The 23,164-nt window shown below is 38.8% G+C and overlaps 1 protein-coding gene across 1 annotated transcript; it reads right to left on the reverse strand.

The window, feature by feature from the left end:
• Nucleotides 1-14,594: 14,594 nt before the first annotated feature.
• Nucleotides 14,595-16,046, reverse strand: LOC141457105 (uncharacterized). Its single transcript, XM_074133635.1, has one exon. The coding sequence runs from the start codon at nt 16,044-16,046 to the stop codon at nt 14,595-14,597; it is 1,452 nt and encodes a 483-aa protein (XP_073989736.1).
• Between the last annotated feature and the right edge of the window lie 7,118 nt (nt 16,047-23,164).

Consider the following 23,164-nt stretch of genomic DNA (forward strand, 5'->3'; position numbering starts at 1 on the left):
TTTAGGATAGATCACAGTCCGGGGTTGAAAGAAATTTTATAAAAGTATTTCAAACCCTCTAGGTTAATTTTTAGACTAAGTTTATTTTAGAATGTGCAGGAAAATTTGTTAAAAGTACTGCACATTATCATAGTTCTAGGGAAAATAGCCTCCTTATGGTAAATTAGGATTATTTATATTCGGTAATGAAACACTTTTGGTCTTGCGTTGATATCTTAAGTTAATGTAGATAGGGGAAAGCACGAATATATTCCACTCTCCCCCTCGTCGACTGGATCGATGAGATAAGAGGGGATGAGTGGGATATATTCTCCAACATACCTGGGCTCCACCCTACCTTGCTCGGCAAGGTGCAGCATGTGGAAGCCCGAAGGAACCGCGTGCCGACCCAGCTCTAGTGGATAAAAGAAGAGATAAGACTAAAATGATTAGGGGCGCTAATGACCTCAGCAGTCGATGCGCCAAAAAAAAAAAAAAAATAAAATAAATGTTTTGAGGTTATGAGATTGTTGAAAACAGTTGTGAGTTAAGACACACAATTAGTGGTTCGTAATTTTTTATGTTAGTATCCGTAGTTTCTTGAAAGATAAATTCAAAAATGTTTTTAGAAAATTGTCGGTTTCTTCTAATAAGTAAGTACCACTTAATCTCAAATTTGTCAAGGTTTCCTGAGCTTTAAGAGTTAATAAATACAAATATATAGGTTTCGTGACCATAAATTATTAAACAAAGGATCCAAGATTGGCGAGGAATCGGTCAAATAAAAACAACAACTCGTCTTTTTGCCAACGATTCGACAAATACGAGGGTCGTTTGAAAAGTCCGTACAAAAATAAAAACTACTTAATTTTTTGGGGTAAACCTTTTTTATTTTTCAACCTAGTCTCCTTTTAGGCTTATACACTTCGTACAACGCTGCTCTAGTTTGTTGATCCCTTCCGAATAATAGGATTTGTCCAAGTCTGAAAAATAGCCATTCGTTTCTGCAATCACCTCCTCGTTTGAATAAAATCTTTTTCCCGCCAGCCATTTTTTCATATTGGGGAACAAATATTTGTCCGAGGGAGCCAAGTCTGGAGAATAGGGGGGATGTGAAACGAGTTGGAACCCTATTACCATTAATTTTGCGACCAAAACTGCTGAGGTGTGAGCTGGTGCGTTGTCGTGATGGAAAAGGACTTTTTTGTGGGCCAATCGTGGGCGTTTTTCTTGCAGCTCGGTTTTCAAACGGTCCAATAACGATGAATAATATGCACCTGTAATAGTTTTACCCTTTTCTAGATAGTCGATGAGGATTATTCCTTGCGAATCCCAAAAGACAGTCTCCATAATCTTTCCGGCCGAAGGAACGGTCTTCGCCTTTTTTGGCGCAGATTCCCCCTTGGTAACCTATTTTTTAGATTGTTCTTTGGTCACAGGAGTGTAGTGATGTATCCACGTTTCATCCACAGTGACGAAACGACGCTTAAAGTCCTGCGGATTCTTCTGGAACAGCTGCAAACCGTCCTTGCAACACTTCACACGATTTCGTTTTTGGTCAAGCGTGAGCAATCGCGGCACCCATCTTGCGGATAGCTTTGTCATGTCCAAATGTTGATGCAAAATATTATGTACCCGTTCATTCGAGATGCCCACAGCACTAGCAATCTCACGCACCTACACTCTTCTGTCATCCATCACCATATCATGGATTTTATCAATGATTTCTGGAGTAGTAACCTCAACAGGGCGTCCAGAACGTTCAGCGTCACTTGTGCCCATATGGCCACTCCGAAAATTTTGAAACCACTTATAAACTGTTCTAATCGAAGGTGCAGAGTCACCATAATGTTTATCAAGCTTCTGTTTAGTCTCCTGAGGCGTTTTGCTTTTCATAATGTAGTGTTTAATCAACACACGAAATTCTTTTTCGTCCATTTTTTGAAAATCAGTCGACTTCCTCGATTCAAACGAATGCCAAACACAAAGAAATAGACCGATCTGGCTGAAACTTGGTGTGTGTTCTTCCAAGAGATGCTACTAACTAAACATAACCTCGATACGCGCCAGTGGTGCTATCTCTCTGACTTTGCACGGACTTTTCAAACGACCCTCGTATATTGTCTTCTTCAAGTCCTGGATATTATAAATACAAAAATACAAACAATTTAGAGAATCAGTAACATAGAAAAATCTGTAAAAAAACAGTAATAAAAAATAAAATAAAATAACAAATAAAAAAAAGTAAAATACAATAATTTGTTTTATAATTATTGAAACTTACGTGGCTATGAGGGTTGGTTGAGTTACAGAAAACTAAGAGCCAGAACTGGAGAACAGGTACATACATACAAATATAACGGAACTTACACAGGAATTTTGGTAATAAAAATAAAGAGATAGATACAATAGACTAATAAAAATGTTCAATTTGACAAAAGAGTAAATAAAATAGATATTGGGAAATTTCTTTTAATACAAAAACGTTAAAATCAAACGTAGGAAAAACCAAAAAACTCCTTATCAGCTAAATACCATAAGAACCAAATGATTAGAAGTAAATTTAAAAAAAATTATTAATTACAATAAACCAACGCGCATAGCCACGTAAGTTTCAATAATTATAAAGAATTTATTGTATTTTACTTTTTGTATTTATTGTACTTTATTTTTATATTACTGTTTTTTTTACTGATTTTCTGTGTTACTGAGTTGTTCGTATTTGTGTATTTGTAATATCCAGGCTCTGAAGAAGTCTATATTTGTCGAAACGTTGGCAAAAAGACGAGTTATTGTTTTTATTTGACCGATTCCTCGCCAATCTTGAATCTTTATTTTAATAAATACAGGCAGAATTCTGAAAGTGATTAAAGATCGTTTAGTATCCGTCAGGTATTTTGCTCATTAGGAAACAGTTTTAGGAATCATCTTGCTTAGAATCTTAGAATCTAGACATACACTCACTTAATACTTTACTGGAACTCACATGACTGCACATTACACTCAAAAGAACTGGACACCACTTGCAAGTACTCCGATCTAATGCTCTGTTTCTAAGTTCTTAGGTTCTTCTAACGCCATTATTTTTTTTTTTTTTTCTACACATTACTGACAAACATTATGCATGTTCCTTTCAACAACTTGCCGTTTCTATAACCCCAAATGATTGCGAAGAATATTTCAACATCTAATCGCGTACACTGCTTTCTAAAACCCGAAACAGAAATTTTCGTTCAGCATATCAGCTAAAAAGTGACAAAAAAAAAGTATACCATTGAGCTGAAGCTGAAGTTAGCAAGTTAGATCAGTTTTCTTTAGAAAGCGGCATGAATGGATTGTTTTTAAATAAATGTCTAAAAGAAGGTTGAAATAATGGAAAATTCTCTCAGTAGATTAGAAAGTAAGGTCTTGTGAGTTGGCAATATGGCTGTCAGTCCTTGATGGATTAGCACTGTCGACTTATTCCACTAATACATTGTTGCATCCAACTTTAGCTCAGTCTATTGTATTACATTCTGCTTGAAGATACAACTTCTATTATTACAACTGTTCCAAAAACATTGCTCTAGCAAAACTGGATATCCATTTTTTTTTTTTTTAAAGAAAAACTCGCTAAATTTTAATTCTAATTTTCTCTTTCCTTCGTACTACATACTTTCCGCTATCCTGGAAGTATTCAGTGGTGCGAATGGTGGGAAAAACCGGTCACCTTCCCTCATCCTACAGATCTATCAGCCTACTGCTGACTCTAGGAAAAGTTTTTGAAAAACTGTTACTTAAGCGTATTAACCCCATATTGTCGGAGTTTGGTGTTATACCAGACCACCAATTTGGCTTCCGGAGTCATCATAGCACTGTTCAACAATGCCACTGGGTTGTGGATGCTATTGCTTCAGCACTGGAGAGAAAACAGTATTTCTCAGGGGCGTTCTTAGACGTAAGCCAGGCTTTCGATCGTGTTTGGCATCCTGGATTACTGTTCAAACTAAAAAAAGCATCTTCCCTCAACATACTACCTCATTCTGCGCTCCTATCTTTCAGATAGGTTCTTTCAAATTAGTACATGGCTCAGCAATCTCTTCTTTCTCCACAGTGGGGGCGGGAGTGCCGCAGGGGAGTATACTTGGCCCCGTTCTCTACACAGTATACTCATCTGACATACCTGTACAACCCTCTACACTGCTCTATACATATGCAGACGACACAGCCATACTAGCCTCAAGTACACATCCTACATCAGCTTCATACAAGTTACAGACACTTACACAAAATAGAATCCTGGGCCAAGAAGTGGCGGATTAAAATGAACTCACAGAAATGCCAGCACGCCACGTTTACTCTCCGGCGGGGCTCCTGTCCACCTGTCCTCTTCAACAGCAATCCTCCTTCCCTGTACAGATCTGGTGCGCTACATTGGGCTTTACATAGACAAACGACTCACTTGGAACCCACACACCAGACTTAAAAGACAAGCAATGACAAAACGTGCGAAACTGCTCTACAGACTTCTTGGACGACGATCCAAATTACCAATTGAACTGAAACGCTTGATATACAGTACTATTCTCATACCTATGTGGACTTACGGACTAGAGCTGTGGGGTTCAGCCAAACCTACAAACATACGGACTGTGCAGACATTCCAATCAAAACCCTCCGACAGATTGCTGACGCTCCTTTCTACGTGACTAACCACACTCTTCACACCGACCTCAACATTCCCTTCATAGACCAAATCACTAAGACTAAATACCAAAAATTCCACACTACTCACTCGACTAGCTCTAATCCTCTTGTACTGTCTCTCGTTTCCTCTGACATCCCTAATACTCCTCGCCGACTGAATCGCCAGTGGCCCCGCGACTTCCTTGTGGTCTGAAGGCCTAAACGCCATTATTCTCCTCTCTCCTCCTCGTATTCTCCTCCACACACTCTCCTCCACATATTCTCCTCTCTCCTATAGAGAGGGCTACCGCTGGGTAGTTTCTCTCCTCCTGCTCTCCTCCCGCACCAGTTCATCATACGTACTCTTCATATTTACTTATTGTATACAATGTGTACAGATTGTCAATTACAAAATAAATTTATAAAAAAAAAAAAAATTAATTTTCAATAGAACCTTACAAATTCACTTTTATAGAAAAAAAGAGTGAATCTCAGATGTTTGATTCGCCTTAAATTATACACAAAAAAAATACGCATATATTTCTTATTCACATAAGAAGAGTATTGCTAATGTATGTAAAGATAACAAATGGTTGTTGACTCAGGAGTTGGCGTCGAGCACAAAAGAAAAAAATAAAATAAACGTGATGTTAATAAAAGAATCTCACGGATACACTAGAAATGGCGGCAGTAAACAAATTTACGACTAACGATAATGACCCCCTATTTTACATTTGTAGAAGCCTAAAAAGGGGCTTTGTATACAAAATCCACGGGTAAAATGGATTCATGTAGATTTGTAAAAATATAATGAATGTGAGCTTGTCTTAAGTAATGATGATAATCGACTAAGGGCAAAGGAAGGGCAGAGTCCAATTTCTTTATCCTATCTCTACGTTTTGTCCTCCATTGATTCTTTCATTAGGGCTTCATTAAGGATGGGAAGCATTGTAAGTTGAAACTTTAAAAATTGAATCGTTTACATTAAAAAAAATCTACATATATTTTAAGTTTTTTATTGGAATTTACAACAGCAACGATGCTGCAACAAGCAAATGTGGTACCTGATAAGAAAAATACGTGAAAATCACGAGTGGAGAAGGCACCCAGTGGTGTCACACCTGTAACGTGTTTTGCTATACTGCTCTCACGATAAGAGTAGATCATGAGGCCATCTTCTCTTCAATCTCCTTAGAGGATTACCTGGTAATGTGGAGGAAGATAGGTGTTCTATGAGAGGGTTAGGATGAGCTGCTGTAGAGGAATATGAAATTTGAGAAAACGAGTGTTAGCAAGATCTGTAATGAAAGGGATTTTGAGGACATTATGGATAGTGGAGGTTAGGTATGTACGTAGAACGGAGGATTTTCGAAATATTTTTGACTGTAATGTCTGGAGGCGTAGTGAGTTGGAACGCTTAGTAGATCCCCATACTCCCAGCCTCGACTGTCTCTAAGCCCTACACATAGGATTAGGTGAAACGCGTTTTTTGCGCTGTGTGAAGAGGAGAGTATGAACGGGGAACATCTTGACACAATCTGATTAGCACTGGGTCGCCAAGACGTCAAATAGCTACAAGCAAATGTCAGGAATTTTTGGATGAAGATTGCCTATCTATAATTATTATTTTTTTTTTTTTAGCGCATCGACGTCTGTGGCCATTAGCGCCTTATAATAATTATTATTTTTTTATATTTTTTATTGAACTTTGCGACTGCGGCGGTTGTGCAACAAGCAAATGTGATGTAATACGAGTCTCGAATTGGAGAAGGCATCCAGTTCGCCATTAACGTGAACAGATGCACTATACTGTTATGAGGAGAGTAGGTCGCGGGGCCATCTTCTCTTCAATCTCCTTGGAGGATTACCTGGTAATGTGGAAGAAGATAGGTGTTCAATTAAAGGATTAGGATGAGCTGATGTGAAGGAATGAAATTTTAAGAAACCAGTTTTAGTAAGGCCGTTAATGAAAGGGATTTTGAGGACATTATGAATGGTGAGGTTAGAAATATAGAATGGAGCGTTAAGTAGTTTTCGTAGTATTTTTGATTGTAAAATCTGAATGCGTAAAGAATTGGAACATTTAGTCGGTCCCCATACTTCAATGCCGTATGACCAAATAGGTCGCGTAGCAGTAGATATTGTAAAGTTTTTCCCAAAAAAAACTTTACTTACACAACTAATGCCTGCCACTAGTTATTAAATAATATGTGGGTTTGTTTAAATAATAAAACTCGCTAAAATTTGTAAGTAATAACCTGATTTATTAACACGTTAACATTACTCACATTAACATTTACTAGCAACTAACGCTATTCATTACAGTCACCATTTACAACAGTCACAACAGTTTACTGTTACTTACTCACTTCGTAACGCCACAAAACTGTTCCCCGACTGACCACTGGTCCGCACTGCACCGAATTGCACTAGTCTCAGCTACACTAACACAGCTCTACTCATCAACTGACTAATTGCCCAACTAGCTACCACTGAAGCACTCCGCAACACTGACTCTCCAAGACTAACTCATAAACTTGACTAATAACTATAAACTCTAATAACTCCTTAAAACTTGCTTAAAAACTTAATTGAAACTTAATTGAAAACTGACTTCTCCAGCTGTGTCGGCCTCCTTTTAACTGCGTGCCTCCCTCCAACTGGGACTGCCCTCCTCCAACTCTCTGAGCATAAGTTTCCACGCCCTCCTGACGTTCATTGGTTGGAAAACACATACCGCCACCACCTCAGCTGTGAGCCGCCTCCTCCCATTCTCTGTCTCTCTCCAACTCCGTCTGTCTCACTCTCACCTGTCAATCACTGGCTGGGAAACACATATGCCACCACCCCAACTGAGGTCTTTCTCTTAGCTGGCTTTTACACAGGTCACTAACTCCTTGAACAATCTAGCCCTTTCCTTTCTAGTTCAGGTATAGACTGGCCCTTTTGTCTACACAGTGGTGGCCTGTTACCGACTTTGGTCGCTTAACCCCTAGAACAATCTAGGCCTTTCTTCTTTGCCACAAGTAGATACCGCCCCTTTTGTTTATGCAGTGGCGGCCTGTTACTGACTTTGGTCGTTCAACCTCTAGAACAATCTAGGCCTTTCTTCTCCGCCCAGGTCAACTTCGTTACACTGCTCCCCTCTTAGAACTGTTCGTCCCGAACAGAAGTCTCCTTCGTGATGTAGGGCAGCAATCGGTCCAAGTGTACCACCTTCATCTTGGATCTGGGCGTGCGTTGAATCCGTTACACCAGGTCGTTGAGCCGTGAGACAGTGGTGTAAGATCCTACCCAGCAACTTAGGAGGTTTTCCCTTTTTGCGGACACGCTTGTACGACCAAACTTTCCCACCTCTCTGGAACGTTCTTCCGATGGCCTGCCTGCCATACAAAGTCCTCGTCCGGCCACCCTCCTGTTTCATTCTATCGTGTACCTGTCTACGTGCGGCTCTCCACTTATGGCAAAGGTCCGCAGCACAGCTATCCACGTCCACTTCGTCCGTTCCTAGGCTGCCAATTAAAACGTCGCTGGGTCGTCGAAACTCCCAGCCAAACACAATGCTTGCAAGCATTCGCTCTGTGGTCTCTGGAACTGCTGATCGGTTCGCCATCTTTAGGGGAGGCGTATGTTCATCCCAGTCCCCCGGATGTTCATTCCCCAAAGACCTCTGATGGCCTTCTAGGGTCCTGATGCTTCGCTCTACCATGCCGTCAGAGTGAGGGTGTAGCGGCGTCGTCCTTGTCCTCCTGACGCCGAGGATCTGGTAGACCGTCGATGCTGCAGCTGCCGTTGACGCGTCCTGATCTGCTACGCCGTGGGCCTCTGCCCACTTACTGAAGTGGTCCCTCGTAAACAGGTTACAGCGCATTCTTCGTCTGTAATCAGGAGAAAGTCCTGCCATATCAATGGCTATCCTCTTGCACGGAACTCCAACCTTGTATTGCCTCAGGGCACCATGGGTTTCGCGGCTGGGTCCCTTCCTTGCTACCCACTCGGTGCACCGACTAGCCCAGTCTGCACCATCTTCCTGGTAGCCTACCCAAGAGAACCGCTGCTTCCGCTTGGCCCATGCCCTCTTCACTCCAAAGTGACTCCCGGCGATACCTCCGTGAATTTCCGCTGATAGCTCCTCTTCCTTTCTCGATGCTAGCAGGATTACCCGTTTCCCCTCTTCTTTGCTGTCCACCCTTTTCCGGGCTGGTTCTTCCTGACATTTGAGCACAGACACAATGTTCTCACCCTGGAGTTGTTCCTCCCTGGTCGCTTCAGTGCTACATTCCACTCCTGGTTTAAGAATAGTTCCCTTACCTTGGTCTTGCTCTTCCTGTCCGTTGCAGTTTTCAATTCTTTCTTCTTCCCACGCAGCTTTCTGAACTTCTACATGGCTACGTCCTCGTTTAAACTGGTCACCCTCTAAGTCTGACCTGCTATCTGCATCATCCTTACTTCCTTCATGTTCCTCTTGTACGTTCTTTGCTTCTTGGCCCTTGTTTGGTCCGGCCTTTATTCCTTCAGGTATGTCGTTTACTTCTCTTTTTATTTCACCTTTTATTCCGTCATGGCCTGTTTTCATCTCGTTCCGCCAGTTTCTCATATCTTCTCTCATTTCGTCTTTCCACTTCCTATGATCTTCTTTTATCTCCTTCATCATTGCTATTAACTCTTCCATGCTGGGCTTCTTAGTACTCACGGGCATACAACACTCGTCGGTTTTCTAGAACTTCCAGCAATTTACCCGATCTAATAAAATCAACACTTACTCGTCTAGCGGTTCTACTATATCCCACTTCTGACACCAATGTAATGTTTTTTCCAAAAAAACTTTACTTACACAACTAATGCCTGCCACTAGTTATTAAATAATATGTGGGTTTGTTTAAATAATAAAACTCGCTAAAATTTGTAAGTAATAACCTGATTTATTAACACGTTAACATTACTCACATTAACATTTACTAGCAACTAACGCTATTCATTACAGTCACCATTTACAACAGTCACAACAGTTTACTGTTACTTACTCACTTCGTAACGCCACAAAACTGTTCCCCGACTGACCACTGGTCCGCACTGCACCGAATTGCACTAGTCTCAGCTACACTAACACAGCTCTACTCATCAACTGACTAATTGCCCAACTAGCTACCACTGAAGCACTCCGCAACACTGACTCTCCAAGACTAACTCATAAACTTGACTAATAACTATAAACTCTAATAACTCCTTAAAACTTGCTTAAAAACTTAATTGAAACTTAATTGAAAACTGACTTCTCCAGCTGTGTCGGCCTCCTTTTAACTGCGTGCCTCCCTCCAACTGGGACTGCCCTCCTCCAACTCTCTGAGCATAAGTTTCCACGCCCTCCTGACGTTCATTGGTTGGAAAACACATACCGCCACCACCTCAGCTGTGAGCCGCCTCCTCCCATTCTCTGTCTCTCTCCAACTCCGTCTGTCTCACTCTCACCTGTCAATCACTGGCTGGGAAACACATATGCCACCACCCCAACTGAGGTCTTTCTCTTAGCTGGCTTTTACACAGGTCACTAACTCCTTGAACAATCTAGCCCTTTCCTTTCTAGTTCAGGTATAGACTGGCCCTTTTGTCTACACAGTGGTGGCCTGTTACCGACTTTGGTCGCTTAACCCCTAGAACAATCTAGGCCTTTCTTCTTTGCCACAAGTAGATACCGCCCCTTTTGTTTATGCAGTGGCGGCCTGTTACTGACTTTGGTCGTTCAACCTCTAGAACAATCTAGGCCTTTCTTCTCCGCCCAGGTCAACTTCGTTACAATATGTTATACAATGCCGTATGACCAAATAGGTCGCGTAGCAGTAGATGTTATATGTTGAGTCTCTTGTTATGTAGGTTAAGGTGGCAAATAATGTTATTTAAAATAATTAGTCATTAATTATTGAATTTTTAATCAAACTCTTTTCTATCTTAAAAATATGAACACTTAAATCAATTTCCTTAATTTTTGACGCTGAACGAGAAAATATTATTTTCCCTCGTATGAGAATGTTTTTTTTTTTTTTTTTTTAAATCATTCTATAAACAACAAATTCTTTGGTTTTTGTGGTTAGCTTTACTGGTTTAAAACATATGCATAGTGGATACAATGAATAAATTGCTCAGATTTTGTAATCACACATTGTTTAAAATTTACTTGATAGGTTCCTTAAGTGTGGAGTACCAATTTCTGCGCCACGGTAGCCGAGCGGTTAGAGGCGAGACCTGCGGAGCTAATAAGTATTGTGGTACTGGGTTCGATTCCCCGGTCTTAGGCCTTGGTTTTTATTTAATGGTTAATAAAAAGATATTTACAGTAAAGTATGTTTGCTAGTCACCTCCGTCCATGACCCCTAATTGGTTGTTGGACGTTAATCCTCTCCTGAAAAAATGGGCGATTACTTTACTTTATTATTGTAATTACTTGTAGATGTTAATGTTAAATGAAACAGAAATAAAGTGTTTTGGGAAACAACGTTTCCAATTTGACTGTAGCCCTGAAAACTAACGCGATGGACATAACTTATTATTGATTTGTGTTATTGATTATTACTATTATACACTTAAGATACTTCATGTTATTTAGGGATTCAAAATGATGTATTTTGGTAATCACTCTCAATAATTTGCTCACATCTCTTCAACAGTTAAATAGCCATTGCCTCAAGGCGCCACAGTAGACGAACGGTTAAAGGCAAGGCCCGCAAAGCTGAGATGTATTGAGGTACTAGTTTCAATTCTCGGGCTAAGCCTTGGATTTTATTAACTCCTTAAAGTGAGAATTTATTATTAAAGTATGTTTGCTAGACGCCTAGGTTCCATGGACGTAAAACCCACCTGAAAAAGTTGGCATTTTTTCTTTCTTTTTTTAGCCGTTGCTCTAAAGTTAAAATCAAATCTAATGGTTTGATACATTTATTGCATGTCAACACCAAAAATATATATGTTCCACCCATTGGGCAATTTCATCCCATTTAATAAAAATTTCATCACTTCCGCTGTGGAACTGTTTCCCCTGCGAGTTCTGAAAGCTCTGCCTGAGTGGGCAACGAAGCCACCCTACACTTTAATCTAAATCAATTATGGTTCGCAGAATATATATATATTCTATCTCTCTCTCTCTCTCTGAGGACAAAAGGTCACGTGCTGTGCTTAGGCCATCCCTTTTTCATACCTTTGATCTTGCTGATGTAATATTAAAAAACCGCACTAAAGTTGTGGTAAGTCTCTGTGGGATCAGGGCTTTCCACCCCACACAGGTAGCAGCTTGCATCATTTATTGAAAATATAACCATCCGGTAGGTAATATAATAATAGTGATCATCCTAAAAATAAAAAATAAAATTTGCCTAAGCATCTTTAAATATATAAAAATGTAAGCTATTTTGTGCCTATTTTAGTAAAAGCAAGGTTAGTTAATAAAACCCTTGATTATATATTTCTTTCAGGCCACCTAAGAGAGGGTTTAAGAAATATTTGCATTATTTTGTAAATCTTTTATGGTAAAGGTAATAGGTATGATATAGGTTTTGTTCCTTTAATTTGAACATTTATAATATTAAAGTGAATGCAAATTGTAAGTATCAAGAAGATTTGAGTAATAATAACAGTACAGTAGATTAGATTAAACTAGGGTGGCCTCAAGGCCTACGCCACTGCGACCCCTTTGGATCTATTGTGGCTCCCCTCACTCTAAAGCTCACCCTCCAGACCTGTCCTTTTAATCGGACTCTTGATGCTGGAGAGTGTCTCCTGGGTAAAGCTCTCGGGCCTTGGTTTTTCCTCCCCGAGAAGAAACATCCTTAAACAAACAAGCCCCTCACACTGACACAACACGTGCAGTGCCGTTTCCTCCTCTTCATGACAGAACCTACAGAAGCTATCATCTGCCAGGCCCATGCGATGCATTTGTTTTCTGAGCATGCAGTTGGCCAGTTAATAGGCCTACAATCATCCTTATAGCCCCATGGCTTTGACGGATTAATTCTGCAGTCAGCCTTGGCGAATAGCCTCTAATGTACTCCTTCGCCTGTCTCTGCCCAGTGGTGGCACTCCACCACTCCTGAGACCCTACTCTGCACCCATAAGTTAATGGTCGCAGACTTAACTCACTTCGGAACTCCAAAACAGGGCTCCGGGCCAATGAAGTGTCTCGCAGAGCCTTCCCGGGCCAATATGTCTGCCGCTTCATCCAGAATGACCAGGTACCCAAACCAGGAAGACCTTATTATGGTCACTAATTTCCTTCAGGGCACCCAGACAGTCCCAAACCAGTCTTGAGTTGGCCTGGTAGAAAGTAATAGCTCGTAGAGCAGCCTGACTATTCGAGAAATCACTACCTTAGAATTAATTATTCCTCGGTAGCACAGAACCTATTTGCAGCTAGCTCAGCCTGAAAAACCGTAGCTAGTTTTCCTAGGCTCACCGAAAAGCAACATTTCGGCTTCGCCCCGTACACTCCCGCTCCTATACCCTCCTCCGCATTGAAGCCATCCGTGTACCACATATAGTAACAGTGCAGTAAGTGTTCATACCAGACTTTCAGTTCCAGTAGATGGCAAACGGTAAAAGTTCTAATTTCTCTATTTGTTCATTCCCCGGAATTTTCTTAGCTTTAAGGTTACACTATAATTATCTCTAAGACAAAATACGGTTTCCTAATGTTTGTTTCTGATTCTATGTATCTTTTTACTGAATACGTAAGCTAATAATTCCAGATAAATTACCCAACTGATATAATTGGGATGGTACTATGTCTTCTCAGTGTACATCGCTACATCGAGCAGTATTTTCTCCGTACAAAACAAGACAGTAAGTGAGTATTACAGCGATATCCTTCCATGAAGAGGAAACCTAAGTACATCAAGGATACATTTGGTAAGCCAGTCGTCCGCTTTGTTCCTAAAATGATTCCCTTCCAGTTTACTGATACGTTCAATTGTTTTAAATAATAACAGTGAGAGAACTCCACAGAAACCCACTCATGTCTTCTTCTACATTAATAATAATAATTTATTGAAAATGTTGAGTACATGTATGTACATAACAGCCGAATTCAGCATGACAGATTTGATAAAGGTAGGTTAAAGTACAATACTCTTATACATACATACAATATGAAAGTAAATTTACAATTCAATGGAACAGAAAAAGAAAACGATCTTTCGAACGAAACAAACACTTTTTAACTACAGTAAAATAATATGATAGAGACAAAACTAATCATTTATTAAAAATTTTCTCAATTTTAATGCATTGCTGAAAAACTGAAATATGTTTTCTAAGTGATCGTAATTATTTATATTTAAAGTAGTAAAAAAGTAAGTAAAGTAATGCCAGAACCCAGTACCACAATTCATATTAGCTTTGCAGGTCTCGCCTCTAACCGCTCGGCTACCGTGGCGCCTATTTATTTATATTTAATAAAGAGGCCAAATGAAAATCTTTATATAAACTCAAATATTTTTTTCTATAGAATTTATAAAAAGGGCAGTTTAAGTAAATGTGCTTTAAGGTTTCTTTTTCCTTGAAACACAGGACACACACTTCTTCCTCTCCTATGACGTGTTTATTCTTATTTTCATAAAATGTTAGCAAAAAGGAGGAACTAACTCTCAGCTGGCCAATTAATCTGCTTTTATTGAAGGGTACATTTAATGAGAGGTATGAGGGCGGAGAAATATAGAAGTCGCCTATTAATTCTTTATATATTGTCGAGTAACTGGAATTTTGCATCCTTTCAAAATCTGCCTGAAATAAGGACAATTTTTGCTATTATTTGAACCATGGTCTTCTTTAAAACAATAGAATACTGTTCCAACCGTGGTTTTTTTTTTTTTTTGAGCAATGAACCTTTCGGTTATTATGCTCTCTATCCCACTTCTCTCCTCATCCCTTCACGGACCACTCATCAAGATGTAGATCTACCTTCCAAGCTATATTTCATCAAACAGCCTGATTTGCTTCAAAAACCCGATCACCCTGTTTATCTGAGCCGGATCATTCCCAAGGGTCTCCGCAATGTCGTTTGGAATATTATTACTCCGTCGAGCCTGTTCATAGGACGGACATTCAGCAATGACATGCTGCACGGACAGACAGCTGTTACAAGCGTTGCACAACGGGGTAGGCTCGCCACACATCAGGTAACCATGCGTTAGCCTGGTATGACCAATTCGCAGCCGAGCCACTACTACCTCCTCTCTTCTAATTGACCTGTAAGCTGAGTCCCAGGCGTGCACAGGTTCCTTAATTACTCTTAATTTGTTTTCGGTTACTGACGTCCACTCGCGCTGCCAGCTACGCTTTACATACTCTTTTGCCACATGACTTATGTCAACTGGCATGCTCCTTTCTATATTTGCTGTCATGCTAGCGGCCTCTTTTGCAGCTAAATCCGCGTGGATATTGCCTTGTATCCCTGAATGGCCAGGAATCCATATAAAGCACACATTAATCTCTTCCACTCTCAAGTTAAAAAGCAATGCGTGTATATCTTGGATTATAGGGTGTTTGCAATAAATATGTTGCAACGATAGTAAAGAGCTTATAGAATCGGAGCAAACTGCAACATTACCCCGGATTCCCCCTATGATACTTAGTGCCATGTAAATAGCGTAAAGTTCTGCAACATATATGCTGCTTCTCGACGGTAACCCAAACTTATATCTTCTATTTTGAACAACGACTGCAGCCCCACAGCCTGTTTCATTTTTAGATCCGTCAGTGTACAAAACCTGGACAAATTGCCCTCTACTTAGTATTTCTTGAAAGTATTGCTTATATTCTAGTTCGGAGGTCGTGCTTCTTGGATATCTCAAGAGTGATTGGTTAACGAATATTGGTGGAGTTAACCAGGGTGCAGTAGCTTGTGGCTGGTGTCTAAACAAGGGAGGGATATCGAATGAATACTCATTTAGTAGGATTTTCATTCGTATACCAAAAGGTTTGGTTGTTGTTGCTGCCCTTTCATACTTCCGTTCTAGAGGTAAATGATTTACAATTCTATGACATGGGTTGAGGGGTTTGCTGTGCAATTTTACCAGATAACCTAAAGCTAGCTGGCTGCGTCTGTAAGACAGCGGGAATTCACCAGCTTCAACATATAAGCTTAATACAGGGCTACTTTTAAAGGCGCCTAAGGATATCCTAATTCCTTGATTATGTACGGTATCGAGCTGTCTCAAGGTAGATTTCCTCGCGGAGGAATATATAAAACTACAATAATCAATCTTTGATCGGACAATAGATCGATACACTTTTAGCAGCATTTCCCTATCGGCTCCCCATTTGATTCCTGCTATAACTCTCATCAAATTAATGCCTTTCTGGCTGCGTTCTCGGATATCTCTTATATGTGAGACCCATGTAAGCTTACTATCAATCATAAGCCCAAGATAACGAGTTTTGTGGACTACTTTAATTGGGGTGCCAGCAAGATATAAGGAGGGCATTAATTGTGCACGTCCAACCGTGTTGAATAAAAGCCTAAATTATGAAAAATTGTTTTTTTGGTTGTGTCGCCCAGTTAAATTTGGCAATATTTGACTGCTTTGAGAGTCAAACTGCACGAGTTTATTAAAACAAATCTTAGGATATCTGTTTTTTTGGCATGTTCACCAGTTTTAGCCACCATTTTATCGCCATTTTGAAAAAGGTGTAATTTTAGATTCCTTTGCCCCGTTTCCAGCCTAACCAAATAACCGGGTGTACAATGTTGGTCATAACAATATGGATTTAAAAAATTTTGTTTGAACTATTTCTATATCATCCAGATATCTCAGTCCCAAGATTTTCTTCTTCTACTAATCCCAAATTGGGATACTGCACACCATACAGTCACTTTAGGGGAGTGAAGTGGCTTCCGGTGAATTTCCCTTGGGTTTTCATTAACCCAATAGCGAAAATTCTGTTTATTAACAGCTCCACACAGGTGGAAGTGGGCCTCGTCACTGCTGAAAAATGTTGAATTTGCTGGAATTCTGTCCAACATTGTAAAAAACTAGATTCTGTACTGAATTAAACAATATAAACATAATTTCTGTAAGTTGAATTGTTTTTGTTTTACATCCCTTTAAAACCGGTTCATACCTTTTGCCTCACCCATCTGTACCAGTACATCCAGACTAGGTTTTAACCATAACTTTTCACCCGAGTTGTCTCGCATTGGAATCTCAGTCAAACCAGTCTGCTCATGTTATTATGATCTTTAATTCCAATCCACTGATCCTGGAATGCTCTAGTCACCAAGTAATAAAAGAGATAATTATGGAATGCTTCATTCATAAAACAAAATAATACACTTCCTGCCATTCTCTTAAAACCAATCTCACCATATATTTTCCTATTTCCAAATTTAAAAACAAAATAAAATAAATCAAACGGTAACAAAAATAAAAAGCAAAAGGATAATTAAAAGCCAATTAAATTGCAATATTTACATCCCTGGCCAATATGCACAGAAAACAAAACATTTTACGACTAAAAGTTTGAATTTGTTATGAGAAAAGAAAATTTCAAAGTCCTATATACCTATTATCTAAATATTATTTACTAAAGTTTTGAGACGAACTACCTTCGTAATTATATCTCATTGTAAATTTTTCTCAGTTAAAAAATACAAGTTTGTAAGAACTACTCTGACCTCGTTCGTCTTGAGCATCAAGACACCATTCTTCTTTTCCTGCAAGTGTCGACATTCTGATACATAATTTTTTCTATCAACGTATTTTGGTACACATCCTCCTTTAATTGCTTTGACACTCTTTCATAACATAAAAGTACATTATCTTGAAATAGTACTTAAGAGAGAAAGCTTTCTCGAAAAAATGTTTCTAATAAACATTCTACAACATGTCTATGAAATTAAAAGAAAAACACCAAGAAAAAGTGAAAATCCATTTTGTTAAGAAGATTCCTGCGTATTTCGATATTGAAATTTGTTATTCTCTCTCTCTCTCTCTCTCTTTCTCTCTCACAGTTTTTTAAAACCTACTGTTCAAACACAATGGAGCACACATCACATACGGCGAAAACATGAAATCGCAAATTTGATATGACTGAATAGCTTCTTTATCTCGTACAATTGGAACCCGCCAGTTTAAAGTTGTCTTGTTATCCTCAATCGGATTTTCCGCGCCCGACAGATGTCTGTGTTCCAAAGTATAATTAAATTCTATTTATAGAGATAGTTTTTTGTCTTGTATGAAGATTTATTCATCTTTTTTATTTTTTTCAAAATTTTTAAGAAGAATTTTTTACTTAATTTTTTTAAAGTAACAAATAAATTGTCCACGGCCTTTAGAATGTTATACTGCACATCCTTGTTCTAATAAATATTATTTTCTTCTATTTTTATCACACTAAGAAAAATATAAGGTAAATCAATTTTCTTATATATTGCCATAAAATGGAAATTTCTTTTTTGTATCATCTTGGCGAATTTCCAAATTCGAGAAAATAGACTAAAAAAAAACCCTCTAACAAATACATATGAAATAAATAATACTGTTTTGAACATGTTATATATAAATTTTATTATTTTTATTAGTGGTATGAATTATTATCTCCTTAAAAAAAAAACAAAAAAAAAAACGAGGTAATTTGATAGACTTGTTTTATCACTTGAGCGAGCTGGTTTTGTGTTAAGCTCGCTTTTAAACACCAAGAAACCACAATGAGCAGGGCGTCGGAAAATTCGCAAAACTTTTTATAAAGGTGAAGAATGATTTTAGTTTTCCCTGTACTTACAACCGCCTCTGCAGCAAGACGGATTTTACTTCGACAAGCGAACTTCAAGGAATTCCTCCCTTTGAGGAACAATAGCTAAAGATGCCCAGGAAAATACTATTTTTCTGTAACCATGTAGGAATGTTCTCATTACTCAATTAAAATCAGCTGTGTAATGCCCAACTTTACCTCACTAGTGGGGAAAAATTCCCATTAGTGTCACTTTCCTCACTATTGAGTGAAAAAACTTTATTGTGCTTCCTTGATATAAGAAGTTTCCTTATTAAATATTTTCTGTAAAACTTTAATAAGCTTATTTTACGTAACTAAATAATTAAAAAACGCTTCGCTCGCTCGTGCGTGCAAACCCTGCCTCGTGTGAGGAAAAGTACTACTTTCCACACTTAAATAAATAACTATTTTTGTTCTCATGTCAAAGATGTCGACTTATAGAATTTGAGTGAAAACTGAACTGTTGAAGTGCCCAAAACGAGGTGTAGAAATTAAGATAGAATTTGGAATTTAATGTTAAACAATTTAAAATTGTTTTAAGGTAACTGAAACATTTTTAATTAAAAATAAGTGGGTGCGCACAATGGAAACTCTTCGTTTCTAAAATTTCGAAAAATAATACACAAAAATGTATTTCAATTAATTAATGCAAAAATTTGATTTCATGATGAGTATCAATTAGTGGTTCTTTGTAGTGTCCTAATGGTTTGGAATTTTTTGTTGATTTCATTCATTTTGAGCTGCTACTTATTCAAACCACAAACATGTTACACCCAAACTCTATTCAATTAGAAATACACAATTATCGAAAAAGTTTATTCGTAACAAGTCAATGCAAGGTAGCTGACGTCACAATAAATATAAGTTATGGAAGAATCGAATTATGGTTATCTTTCTCCATATTTAACAGTTTAACACTTTCACTTGGTGGATAATTAGCTGTTCTATTCCATGGACAATATTTGTAAGTAGTTTCATTGTTCTAGAGAAGGGTTGGTCTTACTAAGAAGAGGCAGATCAAAGATGTTGAAGGAGCCGTGCGGAGATAAAGTGTAATTGAAAAACCTAATAACGCTGTCTGGTTATAAATTCAAGAGTCCGGGTCAAATGATTCAGAGCTTAATCAAATTGTGTTTAAGGTTTTGGTAAAGGACTAAGTCCTCCAATATTAGGTGTTTTTAATTGACAAAAAACAATATAATTTAAATTTACTAATTTATTACTCTTATATTATTTTATTCTAAAATATTATGTTTTTAGTTAATTCATCTCTCTTTAATGGAGTACTCGAAAAATAAAAACCTCATGAAACCTGTTAGGAAGTCTCAAGTAATGCAATAATTATTTTAATTAATAATTATGTTATTTTAAGGGACTACCCACCAAAAATATCGCATCACAATGTATGTTTAGCTAAAGGTGGAAAAGACAGTGTATTGAACTAAAGGGAAACAAAATAGCGTTTAGAGAAAATATAAGATAGAAAAAGGGACCAGTAAGATATGTTGTTAGAAAAGGTTACGCGTTTCGAAATGGGATATGAGATGTAGGGATTCTGTAGGTATATTGTGATATAGTGGGAATCAGGTGGCTGGGATATTGTGAGAGCTAGCAGAGAGAACGTTCTAGCGGTTGGGTATTTGTAAGTTGTGTAGTTTAGGAATTGAAGTGTAAGGTTTTGTAGCAGAAGCGGCGGTGTAGAGAAGTATGCCCTGTTACATGGGAAGTATACTAGTAGATACTACATTCGTATAAAGGTGATCTATATGTAAAGGAAAAAGAGTTTTACAAGGCCCCAAGGTATAATCTCTTACCGATATATTGGACACATTTCTCCTGCCTTCCCAGATACACTAACTCGCACTTTGCTGCATCTCCTTCGCCCACATTCCACGTCTTAGCACTGTCTGGAACATCTATTCTGCACACAGCTATCATCTTCCTACAAATATAGGCTACACTCTTCTCAACTGCAACCCAAACTTATATATTGCTTCCCTCGAATTTGATTTCATTGCTAACTATAACCTAACATTTCTTAAGTAATCAGCAAGTGCCACAAAGTGATGGAGCATAATATAAAATACAGGAAAACAATAGCACAAGGACCGCGAAAATAATTATTAATAAATTTGCATTTATATGCAAAATGTTCCCTTTTTAACTCTTTAAAATTACAGTTTGTTCCAGAATTGTTGGGTTTAAATTTAAATTTATCATTTCTAGCTATTAAAAATATGAAGATTTTTAATTTAATAAACCATAAAAACTGTATTTATTAACAATTAATGCATTGAAGTTAAAAAGAATTTTATTTTTTCAATGCTTTTGTATATTGTAATTATAAATATTTTTTCTTTTGTTTTTCTGGCTTATTATTATTATTAGTGAAGGTATTAGCTATGCGGTTAGCGTACTGGACTCCCACGCGGAGATCCCGAGTTCAAATCCAGCTGTTGGCCCTTAGATTTTCTCTTCCTAGGAGCTTCTTATAGCTCACTGTCCGGTGAATAGACAGTGTTGTCTGTAACGAGAGGACACTGTCCGGAGGCTGGCAAGGCGTAGGTAAGTAGCGCCACCATCGCCCATTCCGTAAGGAATGCAATCAGCTTCTGGCTCTCCAGGTTGGGGAATTCCCAAAAACCTTCCACTACCCATCCTTTATTCCTTTCCCCCAATGATTGATATTATATTGGTCCTTGGTTCCTAGGTTACTGTATACCTGACCTTTCCGGCACTGGGTCAAAACAGTAGATAATAAGTAGACAGTTCATCGGGCGTGCGATCAGTCACGCTGCTAACTGATAATTTTATTATTTAGTGAATTACTGAACTACGGGCGCAAGCGCCAGTTTCCAAGCCAATTGCTTGCAATTGAGGTTGGATTCGTAGTGGCCGTTCGTTAAACAATAGGCCCGCTGTCCCCGGACATGATCTGGGCGGAAGGGTACACCGCCATAGAAATGAGTACCAGCCATCGCTTGACGATGGAAGTGCTGTTGCTAGAAGGTGCGGCTGACCAGAGCTAAAGTAGAGTATGCCTCCTCTACGATCTGGGAGTGAGAGCTGGGCTCACGCGTTGGTTGGGCTTAATCTCAACCTGCCTCCTTGGAGGCCAAGCGGGGGTGTGCCTTCGGGACACTTCTGCTGCGAAGAGGCCTAGCACACCAGCCTCTTCGTAGTGGTGACATCCCTCTCTTGTTAAACGACCCTGTGCTTGCACAGGGGGTCCGGTATGTCCGAAAGGATAGGTATGGACTTTAAAGAGCCCTTAGTACTAGTACAGGAACGGGTTAAAACGGGAAAGAATGTCCGGAGGCTGGCAGTGCACTGAAAAAAGCTCAGGGCACCAATAACCCTCAGATGTGACGCACCTTAAATCATTAAAAACCATACAATTATTATTATTTACAATTAATTTTATTATTGTTAAGAAGTTGAAGTTTAGTTAGTTCATGAATTTTATTTGTTTTTCGATTGGTTCTTTGTTTTTTACTAATTTTGTTAAAAATGTACCTTAAGATGTATAAAAGCAACTCGCTTTGAAAAACTTGTAAAACTATGACCAAGGAATATATAAATTGATTGATTTTTAAGCAATAGAACCGAAACAAATAATTTTCTAATCTAAATTTTGGACGAAAGTTTAGGTTAGGAAACCCAGAGGATGTGTCACAGCACACTCTTAGATTTAAAAGAACAGAACTAAGCAGAAGCGATCGACAACGTAAAAGACTTTCAGACTGTAGATGTAAGTAGTCTTTAGATAATAATTTATAATGCAATTTTAAAACCCATCTGGGTGTATGGAATAGAACTGTGAAGTTGAATCAAACGCACCAATCTCCAAAGAATTCAATCTCTACTATCTAAAATACTTCTATTCATAATAAACGCTCCTTTTTGTGTCATTAACCGAACTGTACATACTGATCTTAGCATTCCTTTTATTACCCAAGTCGTCAAAACACGATACAGTAAACTCTACTTCGGGGTCAAGGGGGAAGCTCAGGGGGCTTTGCCAGGGTGAATAGTTAAAGCTTCACCTTCTACTCACCAAGACCGTCCGAGCGTAGCATCAAGTGATACTACATCCTGCAAGAGGTGGCCCTGCTGGATAACTAAACTCGGCGGATCTAGACATGGATGTTGATGGGCGGCTTAGGGTGGAAGTCACTCGTCATCCAGGGTGGTGTCTCCGGACTCGTGTGGCTAAGGATGTTACTTCTCGGGGAGGAAAAGCCAAGGCCGGTGAGCTTTATACAAGAGTCGCTCTCCAGTATTAAGAGTCTGATTAAAAGGACAGGTCTGGAGGGTGAGCTTTAAAGTGAGGGGAGCCACAATAGATCCAAAGGGGTCGCAGTGGCGTAGGCCTGGAGGCCGCCCTAGTCTAATCTAATCTAAACTCTACTTCAGCCTGCAATTGCACGCAGATAGTTCTCTTTTGAGGAACAGCGATTTTGGTCACAGTGACTATTTCCGATTATCTGTTTATCTCATTCTACTATAACGACCAATTTCGGTTTGAACCTTACAACAGCTAGACTATTGGGTGGAAGGCTGTTGGCGTAAGTTATGATTACGATGATCAGTTTTTGATTTTCAGTAAATTCACTATATTTTGTTGCAATTAATGAGTGATGATTTTAAAATTTGGATCTTTTAAGGTAGATTTGGCCGGCTGGCCGATCGGTTAGCTGATTTTCATTTCATCTGATCCAATATTGGATCACCAGTTTTATCCAGAGAAACTTAACTCCCACTA

This window comes from Rhodnius prolixus, unplaced genomic scaffold (assembly GCF_049639745.1).
Source record: "Rhodnius prolixus isolate KJV_2025 unplaced genomic scaffold, Rpr scaffold_10, whole genome shotgun sequence".
In the NCBI taxonomy this organism is placed as follows: domain Eukaryota; kingdom Metazoa; phylum Arthropoda; class Insecta; order Hemiptera; family Reduviidae; genus Rhodnius; species Rhodnius prolixus.

Excerpts from the sequence above, each read along its gene's own strand:
- LOC141457105 (XM_074133635.1), bottom strand. The coding sequence starts at position 16,046 with ATGATTGATAGTAAGCTTACATGGGTCTCACATATAAGAGATATCCGA.